The following is a 20,671-nucleotide window of genomic DNA, read 5'->3' on the forward strand; positions in this document are numbered from 1 at the left end:
TTAATTTATTGCTAATTAAAATAGATTTCGGTAGTGAGAAATAAAAGACATTAAAACAACACCTCTCCTCCCACTTTTCTCAGGCTCAGCTTCACGCCTTCATTCCTGACACCTCTAGTCTCCCCCTGCCCTGAGCAGCATGCGAGGTGGTGGTGTTTGTGATCAGTACATAGCAGTGTTTCATAGAGTCATAGAATGGTTTGGGTTGGAAGGGACCTTAAAGATCATCTAGTCCCAACCCCCCTGCCCTGGGCAGGGACACCTCCCACTAGACCAGGCTGCTCAAAGCCCCATCCAGCCTGGCCTTGAACACCTCCAGGGATGGGGCAGCCACAGCCTCTCTGGGCAAACTGTTCCAGTGTCTCACCACCCTCACAGTAAAGAATTTCTTCCTAATATCCAATCTAAATCTCCCCTCCTTCAGTTTGAAACCATTACCCCTCGTCCTATCACTACACTCCCTGATAAAGAGTCCCTCCCCAGCTTTCCTGTAGGTCCCCTTCAGGTATTGGAAGGCTGCTCTAAGGACTTCCTGGAGCCTTCTCTTCTCCGGGCTGAACAGCCCCAACTCTCTCAGCCTGTCCTCATAGCAGAGGTGCTCCAGCACCCTGATCATCTTCGTGGCCCTCCGCTGGACCTGTTCCAACAGGCCCATGTCTTTCCCGTGCTGAGGCTCCAGAGCTGGACACAGTACTCCAGGTGGAGTCTCACCAGAGCAGAGTAGAGGGGGAGAATCGCCACCCTCAACCTGTCGGCCACACTTCTTTTGATGCAGCCCAGGATGTGGTTGGCTTTCTGGGCTGCAAGCGCGCATTGCTGGGTTCAGATAGGTTTGGTATGGAGTGCTTTAAAATATATTTCCTTGGATTCAGAACTCGCCTGAAATAAGAATGTAATCTAGATTTCAAGCTCAGATGCCTTTCCTTTTTCTCTTCTTAGCTCTAATGAAGCCAGTTTTTTACTATATATTTTGATTTTTTTCTGCAATGGAAAACTGCTGGTCATCTGTCTTCACTCTCCTGTTCTCTGTGAGAAACTATCTTCGTTCTTAAGGTATAAACAAAGTTAGGAGGACAGAGGCAAGGATAAACCCTTGTGTAGTTTTGAAAATGCTTTGCCCAGTTCTTCCTTGCAGATGGTTTTGCAGTAGGGTGCAAGCTCTAGCTTGTTTACAGTGTGCTCATGTTTACAGACTTCTACTCTTAAATCGTACTTAGGCAAACTGTTCTGCCTCCAGCCCACCATGCAATCGCAGGAACACAGGCCTTGCAGAGTGCATGGGTTGAATGAGGTTGTAATAGCATTTTTAGTGGGAGAATAAAGTCCAAATTCACAAAATACACAAGGGCTTAATTTAAATGTTTTCCAACCCAAAATGTTCTCCAACCCAGTCTAGTGACTTTTGTCACAAATTTCTTCTTTGTTAGAGAATTTCAGTATTTTCATAGCCAATTGATTGCCATTCACTCCTGATATTTGCACATTTAAAGTGAAAGAGATGTTGTGTATCAGGTCTTTTCCCTTAATTCTTTGCAGTATTTTCACTGTGACATGGCAGTGGTGTTACCCTCGATTTCCTTGAGACTTTTGAGAATGCTGCTTTTATTGAAAATAGTAAATCTTCCATGTCCTTACTTAATACTTACGCTAAAAACTAAGTTACTGATGGTACCAAACCATTATCTACCATGGGAGAAATGCAACTGCTTAAAAACTTTCCAAGTGGCCAAACTGAAAAGAAGTTGATGTTGTATTACAGAATGCAAATGAACATATCACTTATGGCAGCCTGAATTCCAGCAGGCAAGTGTTAATGTTCATATTCAGCATTTAAGCATTGTCCTGAAGAACAAAAAGGGTCAACAGTTAACTGCTGCTGACATTTGCACAGAGTGTAACAGCAACATCCTGCTAGATTTAATAGGCACTGCTTTTTGACACCTCTAATTTTCAAAAATTAAAACTGTCAAGAGTGTTCTCTTTGAGGACTAGCCATTTGCTTAAGTTAAAATCTTGCTCTTTTAAATGCTTTTTTGAGAATTGGTTTTATATGAAAGTGATGATTGTACATTTTAGGTTAGTATTTCTCTTCACTTTTCGTTACCAGGATAACATTTTGTTTAAGTTACTTGTACTTTTTGTCCAAGAAGGAAACGTTAAAAATGTAAGACCAAAAGATGTTTTTTTTTAAATTTAGATGGAGTTACGTTTGTTGAAAATTACTCTTAAATCTGTGATATCACTTAAATCCCCTTAAATGATGTCTGTATGCACTTTCATACAGCAGCTCTACTTCAGTATTTAAGCTAGAAGGTAGGAGAAAATGGATTGTGATAATGAATATATATCAGTCTATACCAATGTCTCCACAGAATTTACAAGTTCAAAAATAGCACCTGCAGGTATGCCGTTTTGGGGTTTTCACCAGTCCTTTGCAATTGTAATCCTCTCCTGTTAAATACCCTCTCCTGTTTATTTTCTGCCATTATCTGAAGAACCCAGATTTCTTCATTCCAGTTTCCTCTATTTCCCTGTCTTACCGCCCCAGCTCCTGAACTGAAGGCCACAGCTACTCTCTGATCCTCATGAATGCGAATTAGAGGAACCACAGAACAGTGACTCTTTTCATAGCAGCAGATAGAAAGTTAGTGTTTACTCTTCTGTGCATGGCACAAGACCGTTCTGTGCAATTATTTTTTCCTTGCTAGTGCAAATAGACATATAAAAATACTACTTGCTGTCTTTTGGGGCCTGTAATGTCTCGCTTTCCCATCTGGGTTTAGGGAATAGTGAAACGTAAAACAACAAAAGTTGACTGGTAGTGTTGAAAGCTGCAGAAAGCTAAGCTCCACTTCTGCACTAAAGATGCTGAGGAGTGCTAAGGTACTCTCTCCTGTACCAGAGTTTAATGCAAAGAGATACTTTTAGATTTAAAGGCAATCCTAAAAAGAATCAGCTCCGTCTTCCTCTTTCCTCACCACTCTTGCCTTCTCACACATTTCCCCTGCCCACGGGCTGCAGTCCTTCAGGGAAATATGTGCTCAGCGTGGGTACTCCATGGGCCGCAGTTCATTCAGGAATATCCGTCTCCTCCACGGGCTGCAGGGGAGTCTCTGCTCTGGTGCCTAGGGCACCTCTTCCCCGCCTCCTTCTCTGACCCTGCTGTTCACAGCGCTGTCTGTCACTTGTTTTGTTCCTCCTCTTCTGCATTAATGGTGGTTTTTGCCCTTTCTTAGATACCTTTTCACTGACATTCTCAGCTGTGCCCTGTGGCAAGTTAGAATCATGGAATCGTCTAGGTTGGAAGGGACCTTTAAGATCATCAAGTCCAACCATCAACCTAACACTGCCAAAACCACCGTTAAACCATGTCCCTAAGCACCACGCCTACCCATCTTTTAAATACCTCCAGGAATGGCAATTCCACCGCTTCCCTGGGCAGCCTGTTCCAATGCTTGATAACCCTTTTGGTAAAGAAATTTTTCATATCCACTCTAAACCTCCCCTGATGCAACCTGAGGCCTTTTCCTCTCGTCCTATCACTTGTTACTCGGGAGAAGAGACCGACCCCCACCTCTCTACACCCTCCTTTCAGGTAGTTGCAGAGAGTGAGAAGGTCTCCCCTCAGTCTCCTTTTCTCCAGGCTGAACACCCCCAGCTCCCTCAGCCGCTCCTCACAGGACTTGTTCTCCAGACCCCTCACCAGCTTCGTTGCCTTTCTCTGGACTCACTCCAGAATTTCAATGTCTTTTTTGTAATGAGGGGCCCAAAACTGAACACAGTATTTGAGTTGGAGCCGTCTGGAACCAGCAGCCCCAGCCTCTCCTCACAGAGGCCCCCCCTGCAGCCCCGCGTTCCACCCAACAGGGCACCTCAGAGTAACCCAGTTAGGCCCTGGGGAGCTCCTGCCTTCGACAACACTGGGATTCAACAAATATACTGAAGTTTTTGTCCAGATGAAGAGGTTAATAACCCCTGGCCACAGTCGTGTGGCTGAAAGTGTTCTCTGGTCAAAACGTTTTGTATTATCTTTCAGTCCTCTTTTGAGAGCAAGACGTGAGTGCGTGGTGAGCTCTGCACCATCTGAAAGGTGCTGATTTGTGAAACTGCGTTGTCCACCCCTTCAGAGAGGCCACCATCTTTGAAAGAGGGACCTGCTTTTAAAAGCAACTTGCAGATTCCTTAATCTAACTAACTGCAGGGTTTTTAAGAAGTACTGATTATAACAGGGTGGTCAGTGGTATTTGTGTTGTACGGGAAGTCCTAAGGAGTTTCTTGATAATGTTACGATATTACACAAGATGTGATAATTACCCTTTGTCAAGGATTTGTAAAGTTTGCCTGAGAATTGCTGTAAATTCCTTAAGCCTTCCTTTCCTTAGGGGTTTTTGAAATAATGTAATACCACTTTCATCTTCTGTGGGAATGTAGAACAATGTATTTATGTTTGTACTGGGTAGTTGTTAGGAAGGGAAGTAAAAAACTGGGAGATCTGTTGGATTAAATAGTGAATGTAAACAGATTTCTTTGCTGCAGAGCTACTTTGGAGCGTGGGTGTATTCATTCACTCTTCCTCTCACATTTATCTTTATTAAGGTGCAGTTCAGCTGAGATTGAATTCCTCTTTGGCTGTCCATAAATTGTGAAACAGAAGGATGCAGAAGACTATCCCTTGCCTTTTTGTACATGAGTGATAAGAGCACAAGATCATTACTACAAGTTTGCTGCAAAAATGAGTTCAGAGGAGAAGAGTGTATCTCCAGCTCACAAAACGTCCACTCCATCGCATAGAAGTGCCTCCTCTTCATCATCATCTCAGAGGGACAGGAGGCAGGTAAGGAAAAGATCTTGGCATTTGTAACATCTGGTGAAATGATTCATTTATTCCAGTAATGTGGCTGTTAGTTCTCGCTAGCTCTGAATTCACTTGCTTATAGCACTGGATGATATCACTATAGCCAAGAACTGTTGATTTTTTAAAATTATTTTTTTTCCTCACTTTCTAAAGTGGGGCACCGCATGTAGCGCTGGAGCGGGAAGGATATAGTCACATGGACAAGTAGGAAACATGCTCTGAAGTCTTTTGAGAAGTGGGTTTTTTTTGGCAGCATGAACCTACAGTTGCTTCAGATTGTTTCATGTCCTCTGTGAATACCTCTTTTTTTTTAAAATCTAATGACAGAGATGTCTTATCTTTTTACAAGGTGATATTGCAATTCTATTTAAATATCATATTGTTCTTTCTTTATGGAAGCACCTAACATTTTAAATATTATTTGGTTTACTAGGAATTTACAGTGATTGTCCCACATCATATAACACTAGTCAAGTTATGTTAGACTTCCGTTTTCAAGAGACCCTTGTCTGTGTGGATGTAATATGTCTTTTCTCCAGGATCCTTTTGAGATGAGGCCTGTATTATTTCCCTTCAAAACAACTTCGGCATTCCTGTGGTTTTTTGAGGGCTGGGTGTACAGTCTGGCCCTAGCATCAGTGGGAGCACTTCAGAAAATATAAGAGCTACCCACTAGAATTCAGAGAGGTGGTTAAACGTATATTTACAAATGCAAAGGCTGATACTGAAAATTTGATTAGAACAGAAGCATACTTTAAACCTTTGATCCATGGAAACCTTGAATGCTAAATCAGCTTCTGAGTTAGTTTAACATAATCATATTTAAAAATGTACGAAATGTAAGAATGTAACAACTTTATAATTTTAAATATTGTGAAAATATTTTCATTAATGCAATAGTGGCTTATTTTCAACTTGACAAGGAAAAGAGGCAGGAAAAGAACTTAAATAATTGTTCGCTGTGGTATGCATTTACTTGCATGGCTGTAACTTAAGAACACTATTCCAGCTACTTATATGCCAGTTGTGACACTACTTTCTCAGCTGCTGCTGAAGTAGATTTTTTTTTTCCTTACCTGAGTTATAAAAATTTTGAAAACTGAGAATTTTGATGAAAACTATAGCACTTAACAGCTTTGAATGCAAATAGTCTCACCATAAGGTACGTTTAAAATGTTAAACCAGGAGAAGAATTCTGATGCGTGTTTGATAACAGGCAGGAAATGTGTCTGGAATTTTTTTAATCATTTCCATGGCTTTTCTGTGAAGCCAGAAATGGTATTCTCACAGGTGATAAATATTTTCCCTTGCAGGGAAAATCCTTACAGGATTTGAGATTGCTGTACTCAGTTCAGTCCTGGTTAGCGTATGATCTCCTCTTAATTTTTCATTTGCTCTATCTGGAGCAGGAATTTTGACATCTTTTGTTTAAAGCATCAGTATATTTTGTCTCTCGCATTTAAACCCAATGAAGGTGAATGCAAGACTTGTAGAAGCCGCTGAGTTCAGCTAAGAGCGTGTTATCTGAGTTCTTTTTGTAATTAGGTAGTTTGGTATGATCATACAAGTGAGAATGAAAAAAAAAATACCTTTTGAGAATACAGTTTACCATAAATTTAATGGCTATGGTATCTGTTACCATAGTAACGGGGTAGAGCAAGGTATACCTGTCATCATAATGAAATGGATGCCTAACTTTAAGTCCATATTTGGTCACTGAAATGTGAAGCATGATTTTAAAATAATGCTGAAGAGGTCGATGGTGTGATGCATGCAGAGCTCTCTTGGATACAATAATGTCTGATGATGCTTAACAAGTATATTTGGGCATGTAAATGTGGACTGGAAAGGATACTGCCAGCCATTCAATTTTTGCCTTAGTGCTTTCAGTGTTAAAGGCAGTGAAATATCCAGGAGAATGAATGGGTAGGCAATTTCTTCTGCAGTGAAACTGAGCTATTGTGTGAGGTGCAATGGTACTATATCCAGGGAAATAAACGTACGAATGTTTCCTTGGTGCATGTAGACACAGTGAATCAACCAGCTTCATCCTACTATCTGCTATAACAACTGTATTTCTAATTTCTTTCTTTGTGGCATTGTCCTTGCCCATGGCAGGGGGGTTGGAAATAGATGATCTTTAACGTCCCTTCCAACCCAAACCATTCTATGATTCTATGCTTTGTGTATGTTTTGGTTTTCATAGACTTTCCCCCAAATGCAATGTTAGCTAGAGGGTAGGGGATTTTGATTTGGGGGTGCTGGGTTTTGCTTTGAAAAGGCTTGAAAATTCTGTCTTGCTTTCTCCTTGGACTCTTCATAGCAGCTACGAAAAAGGCACCCTTCCTGAAGGGGTAATATGTACGGCTATGGAAAGTGATGTGACTGGATGAAGTGTCAATGTAGCTTTCATTGTCACGTGAGGATAACACTTGATATTTCTACATGGTTAATGACTGAAATCTTCTCATCATATAATTCTTGTCAAAGTCATGCCAGCAATTATGGAACAGTTTCCGAATAAATTATGGCACAGGAGGCTGAATGAGTGTGAACATGACTATGATAAATCATTTCAGGGAGAGTGGAAAATGTTGTGCTGTATATAATGCTGGCATTTTAATGTAGCTTTCTTATTTGTGCAATATACATCACATAAGAGAATTAGGAGTCAGCAAAAGCTTTGACATTGCCAATTTGCAGGCTCCACGACTAAGTAATTGATAAATGAACAGACGACTGAAGCCAGCAATAACCAAAAAACTGGGTTCAGGTTTTTGTTATCATAGGAAATTTAGCATCATTCATTTTCGTCAAAATCACGGTTAATTTGGACTATTTGATAGAAGAAGGCCCAGGACCAACCTGATTTGTTTAACCCCTGAGCTGAGCAAGGTGGCAGGGCAGTTGTGGTGTCCTTGATAAAGAATGCTTTAGAATGGAGCAGCAGCAGGTTTTCCTACTGTGGAGCATAGAATCCCTGTCATCTCCACTGTCAGAGGATCTCCCTAAGAAAACTTAGAGGCCCCGTACAAAGCTGAGCATAAAAACTGCAATTCTGACAGCGTTTTTTGTAGACCATTCTGGAAAGGGAGATTCTTGTTTTTCATCCCTTGTGAAACTCTGAAAAGGTTAGTCATATTCTGTTGCACAACAAAAAGGAGGAAAACTAACACTGTTTTTAGAAAGGACAGCTGAATATGATAAAATCATATGTTGTGTATTCAGTTGGATGGCTGTATGTTCTTCATAAATATTCCATATTTTATTTATTGACTAAGTATGCAAGTCATACTGCAGACTGTAGTATGGTATGTATCCTCTGCAATGCATCGGTAGTGATATTGTGCTGAGAAGGCAGAAAGAAGTAAATACATTTTAGGGTTAACAATGTGCAGTTTGGTAAATTTGGGCCTGACCCCAGGCTATTAAACAGAGGGAGTGATTCAGAAGGATAGTAATAATAGTGAAACTGTGAACAAAGGAGAGATTTTGACTTTTCTGACCACCATCTAAAGGGTAGCTAATACATGATGTGAAGTGGATCTGGCAATGTCTGCTATTTTAAATGTGAAGATATCTCTTCTAATGTCTCAGTTTTCTTTTTGGTCTTTTAGAGGGGAGGGATGATCAGGTGTTATCTCTTTGTCTCTCTGTTTCTCTTTGTCTTGACACAATCTCTTGAAACAGATTACTGTTTCAACAAATCCTTGATTCTTTTCCCACACAGCAAACACAAAAGCAGAGAAGCTTTTTAGTCCTATTGCATTTAGCCTTGTGTGGTCATCTTTCTACTAGGAGAGCTTTCATATTTTAAATGACTATTGTCTTCCAGCCATATGTAAAGAGTGAAAGATAGGGGCTTTGAAGGAAAAGGAAGAAAGATTTTCCAGAGCAGCAATCATCTGCTTTTCAAATTTTAATGTGTTTATTTTTTTTTCTTTCTGTAAGAGCACTATTGACTAATAGGAGAAGGGTTGTACTCAAGGGATGCAGAAAGGACCAAGTTTGGGCTGAAGATGTTTACTTGGCCTTGAAATTTAGGAGCAGAGTGCAATTCCAGTCAAGGCTCTGGTCTTGCTTAGAGGTCTGTGCTGGAAAATGTCTAGTTACCTTTTAAAACGACTATGTTTTAATTGTCAAGTAATCTCCAAAAAGCAGTATTTCTTATGGCAAGTATCACCATTTTGTAGCTATAAAGGCTTTAATGATGATGGAAGGATCAGGTGATTTGTCTGCAGCAACCTTAACCAAACCTTAATTTACAGAGTAACTGGAAGACTATTAAAAAGTTACTACAGTAGGTGAATCTGGGGGTGAAATGTATGATACCTGAAAAAAAGGACTAATAATTGTTATTTGGATATTGGGGTGAGTAGAAATCTAGGCGTCACGTTGCTCTGCACTGTATTAGGCATGTAATAAAAGGCAGTCCCTAGCATAAAGTGCTGATTAGTTGAGACAGACATAGACTGGGAGGGGAAAAAGAGAGGGGTGACTTGTCTGTTGTCTCTTTCACCAGCTAATGATTAATGAGAAGAGACATACATGATAGGAAATTATTGTGGGTTCTATGTCAATTCTAGAGTTTCATGCTTTCAGCTACCAGTAAGAGGAGTAAAAGCAGAATTATGAAGGGAAGTCTCTTGGCTAAGAAAACTGCCATCAAGTTTTTCCCAGGAGCCAGTGAGCTGCAAATATTTCGTAGATGTACTGCAGGGACCACCAGGTTCTGTGAAGCTGAGTTCACATGGGCAATCTGTATGCCACAGCAAGCGGGCGGTGCAGGAGGGAGAAGTAAGAAGTGCCAGGAGCGGAGTGCTCAGCTCTGCAGTGTAGGTACTTGATTTAGAGAGTGATACTCTTGGTCCAGAAATAAACAGGTGAAAGAAATTAGTAGAAGAGAGGGAACTGGGTGGGCCAAATGCTTTGTGAAGTTGTAGGACATGGCTCAAGCAAGGACTGGTTTATAGGGAGAACAAGTGGCTGAAAAAGTAAGGGCAGGGAATACAGAAGGAAAGCAAGGGGAGAGGTGGGGTTTTTTTGTGACCAGGAGTATCTGGGAGAGCTGGCTGATGTGTATAAGGGAAAAAAAAAAGTTGCGAACAATCTTTTATTCTGATTGCTTGATGTTCAAGAAGATCTTTTTGTGTGATTATTCTAAGCAATATCAGATTCACTTTTTATCTGTCCCATAAAATAGCAGCCTAGTATTCGAAACTGAAGCTACTTTATGCAAAATGCCAGGGCTTAAAATGAGAGACCTGCTGTTGCTATTGCCCTGGCTCCCGTTGCTGCTACACCTTTCCTGGCAGCTCAACGGGAAGTATCAGAGCAGTGGCAATGGGAAGGGTCATGGTGGGAGCAGCTGTGGTGGCAGCAGCTATGGCGTTTCAGCCAGTGGTGCTTTTCCCTTGGGAGGCTAGGTTGGCAGGATAAGGTCCATCACATCCACAGATCCATCTTGCCTGCTGGAAATGAAAGTCCTCTGGAAGAGTCTCTCTCTTTTAATTGTCCTATTTCATTTAGTGCTTTTGGTGTTTTTTGTCTGGGAGACTGAGAACAATTAGACGTGTGAGAGTTTGTGAAGGGACAGGAGGGAGTGTTCATGCCCCTGTAGTTTAATTTCTTGGTTTTAATATATTAAGGTACCTCAAACTCAACTTTCTTTTTGTTTGTGATCAGTTACGATCAGTGACACAATATCAAGGATGCTTTTGTGGTTTCATTATAGATTTCTGTCTCATAAACAATGACATTATAATCAATTGGCATTTTTACCATGCCTGCCTATCTGTCCAGTGTGCCTTAGACAGTGTTGCTCATAAAAGATTGCAATATAATATAACGTAATATATTCCATGTGGAAGAGAAGTCAGAGTGCATTTATATCCATTCTTTATTCTTAAATTGAGTAGCAACCTACCGGCTCGCTCACTGCTGTCAGGCTGATGTGACATCTGGGGAAAACTTCTTGGTCATTACCTGCAAATTTCACTTGTTCCGGTCTCTCTGTGGCTTTAAAAGAGAGGATGGACAGTTGTCTAGTAGACATGGTACAGACCTGACAACATGGAGCCTTATTCCTAGCTCTGCTCTGTAGCAAAGCGTAGACTTTTAAGAGCGTTTATACTTCTCTCTAGTTTGTGAGAATAATTTCAGTAATAATTATTAATCTCTTTGTGAGTTTCAAACTGCAGATGCTACTAAATGCCAAGTGCTGTTATTACAGTGATGCAGTTCTCTTTTGCTGTCTTTCCTAATTAACTCTATTCACATAATAGAGTTGAAGCAGCATTAGAGCAGGAAGTGTTAAATAAGTACTTCAAAAGCAACAACTCACTGGACCAAGCAAATATTCTGAGGGAGCCAAAGAATGAAGTGGCAAAATTGTTAACAAAAACATGCAGTTATTCTTTAAATTGGCTAGCTGCTGCTACTCTATAACATTATTTTTTTTTCTATGCCTTTAATAGAGTTTGAAGGTGTTCCTCAGGTTCAGGAAGTAGTAGGTCTTACTTGAGTATCTGAAAAAATGGCTGAAACAATGTAACTTATGAAGCTGTAGAACACCCATGTGAATGTTACATTAAGTTCAATGCCCCAGCACTTGTCTTAAATGAAATAATAAGTCTCAGCCCTGTTAGATGACAGTGGACTACTTGATGAATGACCATCTCTCTACCTGTGGCATAATCAGCCCATCAGAAGAAGGTAAAGGCTTTCAAAGTGAATCTCTCCGGGGACAGAGTAGGAACCCGTCTGAGTCAGACCTGGAGGGAACTGGTGCGGATTGACCCCAGGGGTGAGGCAAGACTCCCTGAGCACCGATGCCGATGGGTGCATTGAAAGGATGAGCTATTCCTGTTCTGGCACTGGGAATCCTTGGGGGCAGGGCTGCTAGCACGGGTTGGCAGCAACACATGGCCAGCAGGCCAGTTCAGGCTGGACGCATCAGGCTTGCTGTCTGAATGTTGAGAAGCCAGCCTGCAGGCACACAGCAGATGTCCCTCATCTTGTGCCTGTATTTCTGCCTAGAATTTACATGGTAGATACATGGCAACCAGAAGAAGTACATCTGTGTGCATGTGTGCTGGATGGGCCCTCTCCAATCAATAGATATTTGGATCGCGAGTGCCCCTGCCCGTGGTAATATCTGTAGTGGTTTGGAGGCAAGGTATCCCAGACTACAGTCCTGGATGTTAACAGAGAGAGGTGCTGCCTCTTTCTAAGAAAGACTTGGCCTTAAAGCTGTGGAAGAAATGAAATGGGCTGGAGCAGTCAAGCAGAGACAGATATAGGCTAGTCTATAAGGCAAGCCATCACAATGTCTGAAAGACCTGTGAGGAAAAAAAAAGGCTGTGCAGGAGACTGGTCTTTTCTTGACAGTGATAGTGCGCGTGCCAAGCTGTCCCACGGGGCCGTGTGTACACTTTCTCTGAGCTTTATAAACATTACTATCTGAATTATCGTACTTCTAGGAGTGCTTTACAGCCTGTATGGAGAATGCTGAAGTGCAGATATGTGCTATGAAGAAAGGTTTCCTTTTTTAAACTGTGTCAGTTTGATTAGAAATGGTGTATGTATCTTCTTCTATCTTCTATTACAAAACCTGGGAAATTGCTCACATAAAAGCTTAACTGCCCGTGAAAATTATGACAGATAATTTAAAGAGGTGTTCCAGAACATGGTCACTCTTGCATTCCTCCTGTCTCATTTTTTCCCCTCTACCATGCACGCACATCCATACCTATAGGAGCACGTCCCATTTTCCTTGAATATAAACTAAAAGGTCAGCTTATACATTTGAAAAAATTAATATTCATACAATTCAAGTGTCCTCAAACACTGGCTGATATTATCATAATACGCACTCATTTTCTAACTGCGGCTGGGTCCAAAATGGGCTGCCTGGGATCGGTGAGGAAAGCGTGTGTACACACATACACATATGAATTCAGAGGGAAGAAGGTGCAACTCTTCTAAAGTGCCATTTATGATTTCTGGGAAACAAATGGGGGAGAAGAAAGAGAAGCATGATTTTTTTTTTTTTTTTCATTTCTTCAGTGGAGAGGAAAGACACAAAAGTAAAGAGAAGAGGGAGGGTGATGGCAGGTATGATACGAAGGCTTCTGTTTTCAAGTCATTCAATTTTTTGAATTATCCACGTTCAAGACATATAAATGTATTAGTCAGAATAAATGTGTTTCTTAGTAAAGGTATTTGCTGTTCTGACATCTCTCTCTCTCTGTTTTTATTAAATACTTTATCCTGGAATTTAAAATTAAGCTGTTACGCTCAAACTTTTTTTTCCCCTAGTAGAATAAGACTTCATGTAAAAAAAAAAAAAAAATTCTGATTAAAAATTTTTCAAACCCCCTTTTTTCGTAGCTCCTGTATTTTTGTACTACATATATTAAAATTTAAAAGATATTAAGAAAGTCTAAGTGGGTAGCTTACACAAGGATGTGAAAGAGAGCCACAGGAAGAAAGGGCTTTCTTTTTTTGAACATATGCACTTTTTTATCTGAGTGTCCAACTTCTTGGCCTATCATTTGTGTTAACAGATTCCCTTGCAACCATTTATTAAAGTGAAAACTGCATATATCTTCTGAAGAAGGCCATTCAGTCTGTCTAGAATGCTTTCATTAATTAACAGATTAACATATCAAGGAATGGTTTTCTTTTGTGTATGTAATTTTATTTTCCCTCTTTTTTTTAAATTTAAACTATGTCAGCACTAATAAGATGCATTGCTATCCTGGGACTATTTAGTGAAATATCAATCCTTTTAATTGTGATTATTCAATAGTCATAAAAAAGCTCTATATCATTAGCAAACATTTGAATTCGCTCTGTCAGATATTGTCAATTTATCTGTTTTCTCTGTTTTGAGATAAGTGTGTCAAAATCTAAAGTGCAAAAGAAGATTGTCCTTAAAGGCTCAGGCTGTGACTTGGTAGTCGTTCCAAACCATTGCTCTGGCAGAGAGAAGATTGCTGTTACAGTGATAGCTCTTTTCTGCTTTATCCAGTTGTGCTAACACTTACCTCCAAGAAGCTTTTCAGAGGAGCAAGAGCTTATTTCTCTTCAGAGTTTGTCAAAAAGTGCCTTGAAAAGCAAAGGCTTCTTTGCTTCCAGAGCCTAAAAGCATTGACGTGAAGTACTACGTACAATACAAAGCTGCAGTTCCAGAAAGGGTTGACAGAGCTCCTGAGCTAGCAAATCCTTGACATTTCTGTAGCACAAGAATTGTTTATTTTGCATATCCCAGGAAAGAAGGAGAGTACATACCTGGATGTTATTAATATGTTTCAGAGCTGCTGCTTAGATATACTTGTCTTTCAGTAAAAAGGTTACGAAGAGAAATGGTTGCTCTTAAGCACGTTTCTGTACAAGAGGAGCATGTGCTACAAGAAGAAAAAAAGATTAACTACACGTGCTATTCGTAAAGTATGAAGTTCCTTTGTCTGTTGGTTGATAGCCGAGATTGTTGAAAACAGCTATAGAGCAGTATCAGTAGGAGGGGCTGAGGATGAGAATAGGACCATGGCTGCTTTATACAAATGAAAAGAAAAAAAAAAGTGCTAGAAGGAAGAAAGGAGAAATACATTGATGGAGACATGGTTGTTTTGCTTTGTACTCACCCTTCCCTCACAATGATATTCGAGATTCTCATCAACAGAGAAAAAGTCAAAGCTAACTGAGAAGCAGCCTAAGATAAAAGCAAGTTTCAAGGTTATTCCCTTTGCAAATAATATTGTAGATTAACTCAGCATATATCACAGCTTTGTTTAAAAGGTAGTAAAAACTGGTATGTCTGCAGTCGAATCTGTGTCTAACTTATGACTCCTGCTGTATTTCAGATAACTGGAGAATACGTGATTAAGAGAAAGTGATTAAGCATTGCACTTCATACTAAACGGAATTCAAATAAGACACAGGTCTGTGCAGAGGTAGCTAGGTTGCAAAAAGAATACCAGTGAATAGCTGATAATAAAAGAAGCAAAAGTTAGTGCTTTGGATTGAAAAAAAAAAACAAAAACAAAAACCCCAAAAAACCCACAAAAAACACAGAGAAAAAACATCTATTTTGAATTACTGTTGTAGAACAGCGTATGTCTAGGCCCCACAGTTATAGGTGTTGAAGTTTGCTGAATTCTGCGAGCAAACAAAATGACCCACCAAATCTTTTTTTATTAATTGTTAGACACATGTTGTGCACATTTCTGAACTAAAGAGAGTCTGTGTCCAACATGAGTGATAAATTCCTCAGCAGCGTGTCTTTTTCTTGGAAATGAATAAATTATAAATTACAGAGAACTCATTACTTAAATTCCATTAAGTAATTAAGCAGTGAAGCAGGAAGAGGAGGCATGAATGCCAGACTTGTCCTTCACTGGATATCCTATCTCTACTTAGCCAATATCTGTTTTCTTTCCTTGCCTTCTCTTTGAAAACCGTGGGATGTCTTTTCTTTTAATGGAAGTCAGATTCAGTTAAGAAATGTTAGGGTCTTCAGCCTCTGGCCTGATAGAGACCAGGTGCTCCATGTGCTAGTATTTGTTCTGGTTGACGAGGTGAATGGGTCACTGAACTCTTAACTGAGAAATTAAGTTGGCAAGATATATAGAAACATATTGTGAAATACATTTTCCATTCCTGCCCTCCAGAGATGATGACAATATGAAACAACATCATATTGTTATTCTCTCCATCAGCTTCCTCCTCCCTCATGTGTCTTCGGGAAGCAACATGAAAAAAATGCAGGGCAGAATCAGCATTTGTGTTTCCTGTGTGTAGGTTTGTTAGGGGCATTTTGGGGCAAACGTGTGCTCACGCATATAACGTATATTGTGAATAATCTCAAAGCTGAAGGAGGGATTGTAGTTCGGACTAAGATTTAGCAATGACATTACAGAGAATTTCAGTTAAACTTGTAATCTTGTTGAATTAATTTCCAAGAGCACACAGAATTTGATGGTGCTGGTGCTTTTTTCCAGGACAAGCCAGCTATAGAGCATAGGTAATCCTGAAGCATGAGGGAGGTCTGGAACGGAGCAATGCAGAGGCTGATTTTGTCTGCCTGTATTTTTGGGATGAGAGGAGTGAGAGTACCAGGTTGATTGGTACACCACGATTAATGGATTATTCATTTTTTTTTTGTTCGATTATAAACAAAACCCAGAAGCTGTATTGATCTGCCTCTTTCTTCCTTTTGTTCTCATCAGCTTTTTTTAATTGCTTCCTTTACCAACTCTATTTTTCTTGTTAAAGCAAAAAGCCCTTGATAATAACTTAAAGATCAAAATAATTTTTATTTCTGTGATGCTAAATAACTAAACTCCTGCATTATAAAAATAGCTGCTTTTCAAAGTGTCAAATAATTGTGTAATTTCTAGCTGTAATTTTGCAGAAAAATGACATGCATTAATGGAAAACAATTTTGCACCAAGTAATGTCTCTTAATATTATGCTAGAGACAAGTTACAAATTCAAAGAAGTGATTTTGTGTCAGTGTAATGGTGGTCATAACAGGAAAGAATTGGAAAGCAGATATTTACAGACAAGAAGACAGCACTTCTTGAAGTAAGGAATGTAAAGAAGGCAATTTTATTTTAAAAGTGTTCATTTTCTGATTTCCAAACAAATAGTTGAATAAGCATTCATTGAAGTGCTGCTAGCTAATAATGTATTTCTCAACTGAAGTGGAACTGTAATGACTGAGGGCTGATTTAAAAAAAAAAAAAAACAAAGAAAAAAAGGCATAAAACTCCCTTGCCTTAAAATCATGCGACTGAAAATGTCACTGGAAATCTGGCAAGCCAAGGGCTGTTGGGTTACTCCACTCTAAATATTGTACAAAATGAAATTGCAGTTATGTAACAACAAACTGCACTGGCTGCTACATATGAGACCTTCAGAACATCTGTGTTGGGCATTGCTCCATCGCAAGATGGTGGGATTCCTGCCTGCCAAACAAAACTGGCAAGAAAGTTGGGAATCGTCCTGATTATGCTAATCCAGTGACATTTTAATCTTCTTTGGAGGAATAGATTTAGATTTTCTTGTATATTGTTTAAATGTGATGCTGTGTGCATAAGTGGCATTTCATCTATTCAATGAGAAAACTTTATCATAGTTTAGTAACATTGTGGTGCTCAGCTCAAACAGGCATATTAAATTATTTGACATGTAATGGAGGAGCTTGTGCCACATGAATACAATTTTTTTTTCTCATCTGACTAGCAATAGACATTGGGCTGTAAGATTGGCCTTTCTTTGAAAAAGCAGAAGATTTAAAAGCATATAAGTCTTATGAGGAGCAGCTGAGGAAGCTGGGATTGTTCATCCTGGAGAGAAGGAAGATGAGGGGAGACCTTCTCACTCTCTGCAACTGCCTGAAAGGAGGGTGTAGAGAGGTGGGGGTCGGTCTCTTCTCCCAAGTTACAGGCGACAGGACAAGAGGAAACGGCCTCGGGTTGCACCAGTGGAGGTTTAGACTGGATATTATGAAAAATTTCTACACTGAAAGGGTTATTAAGCACTGGAACAGGCTGCCCAGGGAAGTGGTTGAGGCACCATCCCTGGAGGTATTTAAAAGACGGGTAGACATAGAGCTTAGAGATAGGGTTTAGTGATGGTTTTTGTCAGAGTTAGGTTGATGGTTGGCCTGGATGATCTGAAAGGTCCCTTCCAACCGAGGCAATTCTATGAATTTATGACAAAGCTTTTGCTGGTTGGCCCTGGGGGATGTGGCAGGTAACATAATACTGCTGCTTTTCCACATTCTTCACTGTGAAATTAAATTAAAAGTAACTGAAAATAAATGCCGATTATTGTTGCATAGAGGCAGGGATGCTTATTAATCTCCACAGACAACAGAGACAATCCCCATATTTTCCTATTCTGACTCACAGTTGCAAATTGAAAGAGAACAATGAAGGTCTGTGTGCTGCTCTGCAGCAAGATGTGGTCTGTGTTATATATGTGTTTATATAAATAGCTGTGTTTATTTCCATTTAGTTTGGTTATGGTCCTTATGTACTTAGTTATCTGTATGAACAATAATATTTACTTTGCTGTTTGACTGTATTTTTATAGTCCCTGATTGATTGTTTCTGCTGTCACTTGTACCTGTGTAATCTATTCTTCAGTGAATGTAAAGAAGCTTAATTGTGAACAAAATTTAATTGTCATTTTCAGTTGAGAAAAACTTACCCTTCTCAGAGGGTAATTGCAATTGCAAGTTTGTCATTGTGCTACAAGTCCTGGAAACAAAATAGCTGTATTTCATGCCAAGGAGATACAACTGACATGTTGTGGTAGAATTCTTAGCAAATAATAATGTGAGATGTAGAAAAATTTCACCAGAGAATGAAATGCAAATTCAAGCAGGCAGAATGTGCTTATGTTCTCCTGTAGCAAAAATGCTTTTTCTTTTAAAAATTATGAGTGAAACGTTTCTGGAAAATGGGAAGACACTTTTAGATGTCTTTTAAGAACAGCATTTTTTTTCAGGACTAGTTGTGACATTAGGTATTTAATTTTTCTACCATGCTTAGAAAATGTAAAATTTTATAGCATTGTCATATGGAAAAACAGCTGTAATGGTTTAAGCTCATTGTGTTCCATAGATGTTCACCAGCAAGCCTGTCAGCTGAGGTGCAGTAACTGATCTTGGGAACACCTGTAATCTATTAAAAGCACTCATGTAATGAGTTACTTCACCTCAGTTGAGAAGCCAATAACAAAATGCTAAGGTGCGATAATGAGTATGTTAGAGGCAGTAATACCTTATGTGCGATGGTTTGTTTCAGAAGTGAATGTAGGGCAGTGCTGACTGCATGATATGTATGCTCAGTGCTTGGTATCTCAGCAGAAAACACAATAGGTCTGGCTAGGAGCACTTTGCATGTCTGTAGGCAAGAACTGCATTACTTGTCTTTCCTGTCTTTTTTAAGTTTCCAGTCGTTTCCAGGCTGAACAGAGTAATTAGTTTAAAAATAAAACATAAAAAAAGAGAGGAAGGAAAGAGAGGTGTATCGCCTCAGAAGACAAACTATTTGTGCAGTTGTGTCATGCATGGGTAGTACTTCGTATGTTTTGAGCCATGATGCTGATATTTCATATATGGAGTGTAATGGATCGGTCATTCATTACTTAATATGTATTTTGAAAAGTAAAAGTAACATTGAATGATAAGTTATCTTTAACTACCTTTTTTGATTTTTTAGAGTGTTAATATTTTGGAGCGGAAGGCTTCTTCAGGAAGCACCGACCCTTCTTTAAGCAAGCAGTTCCTTGAAAGTGACCCTATCTCTCTATCCAAGGTAAGCAAAAGCATGGGCTGTAACCTGGGTGATGAGTTACCCTCTGAGGTTACAAAGTAGTTTAACTTACAGCATTGGGATATTGTTTTGTATGATTCTACCATTGAGTATACTGTGAGCCTGCCCTGGAACTTCCTGTTCCCCAGCTGAGGCATCAGAGGGGCCAGTAATCCTTAGTAGATGTTATATTAACAAAATTAAGGATTTGGAGGGTGGTGGTGGTTTAGATTTTTTTCCCAGGAACAAGTTTTACAATCTCAGAGGACGGGGCTGGAAGGGCCTTTGAGAAATGATCCTGTCCAGTCCTCTTGTTAAGGTAGAGCAAATCACATCCAGGTCCAAAAGTGTTGCTAATCAATAATGATATTAATTTAAAAAAAAACGTTCTAATGATATTCCTTGTGGGTAGTTTCCTAAAGTTTGAAACTTAAAATCTCTTGATGAGACCTTCTTTCCTGAGGCAGAGAAACGGATAGAACTGTAGGGGTAACACCACCAGTTCCTGAAAGGTGTAGCCTTGAGTGTCAACTCTTTGCAGTCAACTTCTTCCTGGCTGAATTCCTCAGTTTTGGAATAACTGATTCCAAATAAGCCTAATTCCATGTAAAGAAGGCTTCACTTTAAGGTACTTCATCAGAAAAAGATTGTTACTGAAAAGGTGAGAATGCTGTGACGGAATATTTGGTGGAAAAGAAAAATCTGAAATTAAATGTCTGTTAAGTTCTGAAACAGAACTGGTAAAACAAATTCGAAAGGAAACATTCTGTTCATCCAGGGAAGATTAAATGGTTCACTCTGTTTTATTTGGAAAATAAATACTTTGCCATCAAAAAGACTAGGTTCAGAAAGCGGTTGGTAGTTGCTCCCTTACTTTCAATACCTGGGGCATATGCAGACGCGGGGACTGTAGGTTGTGCTTGTGTTCCCCTGGTCCTGCTGCTTCACATAGCTATTTGTCGTGTAATACGGAGGGAATCACAGAAGTCCTAAAGCACTAATGCTGCACTTGAGGATTGGCGTTGGATGAGGACCCTCCAAGCATATCACTTCCACTTTGGTTTTCCCCCATTTCTGTCTGCTCTTGCTTACTGTCCGTTGTATTGGGCATATCTCATCACACCAAACCTGTGGGATGAAGCACAGTTAGGATTGTTAGGATGGTTTCAAGAACAGCTGGTAGCACTGGTGCAGCAGAAGATGGGTATCCGCATTGCACTTGAATAATTGCTCATTTTGTCCTTCTGTATCAAGCCTTTTGTTTAAATGAATAGCTATATGAAACTGTGTGATTTCTAGTTGAGAAGTAATCAATACTGATGTTATCTAGTAGATAAAAGACTTATGCCTGCAGCTGATGTTCTAAAGGAGAAATCAATATGGTGAAGAATCAGTTGGCAGAGTTGTGCAGAGAGATTCTCTGCTCGCCCCAGGGGACTCATAGTTTAATTTGCCCCCCTCAAGTGCCAAGTGCTTCTTTGTAGCA

General features: G+C 39.8%; 1 protein-coding gene across 7 annotated transcripts in view; it reads left to right on the top strand.

Moving 5' to 3' along the window:
* The window catches only part of OSBPL6 (oxysterol binding protein like 6), a 111,071-nt gene that overhangs the window by 45,517 nt on the left and 44,883 nt on the right, over positions 1-20,671 (top strand). For all 7 annotated transcript variants that reach the window (XR_010071886.1, XM_063340497.1, XM_063340498.1 and 4 more), the window contains 2 exons: positions 4,597-4,834; positions 19,093-19,188. Coding sequence is in view for 6 of the 7 variants with exons in the window: in XM_063340497.1 (XP_063196567.1) it covers positions 4,733-4,834; positions 19,093-19,188 (198 nt within the window). In the remaining variant the exon portion in view is untranslated. The remainder of the gene's footprint in view (positions 1-4,596; positions 4,835-19,092; positions 19,189-20,671) is intronic.

The sequence above is a fragment of the Chroicocephalus ridibundus genome, chromosome 7 (assembly GCF_963924245.1).
Source record: "Chroicocephalus ridibundus chromosome 7, bChrRid1.1, whole genome shotgun sequence".
Taxonomy (NCBI): domain Eukaryota; kingdom Metazoa; phylum Chordata; class Aves; order Charadriiformes; family Laridae; genus Chroicocephalus; species Chroicocephalus ridibundus.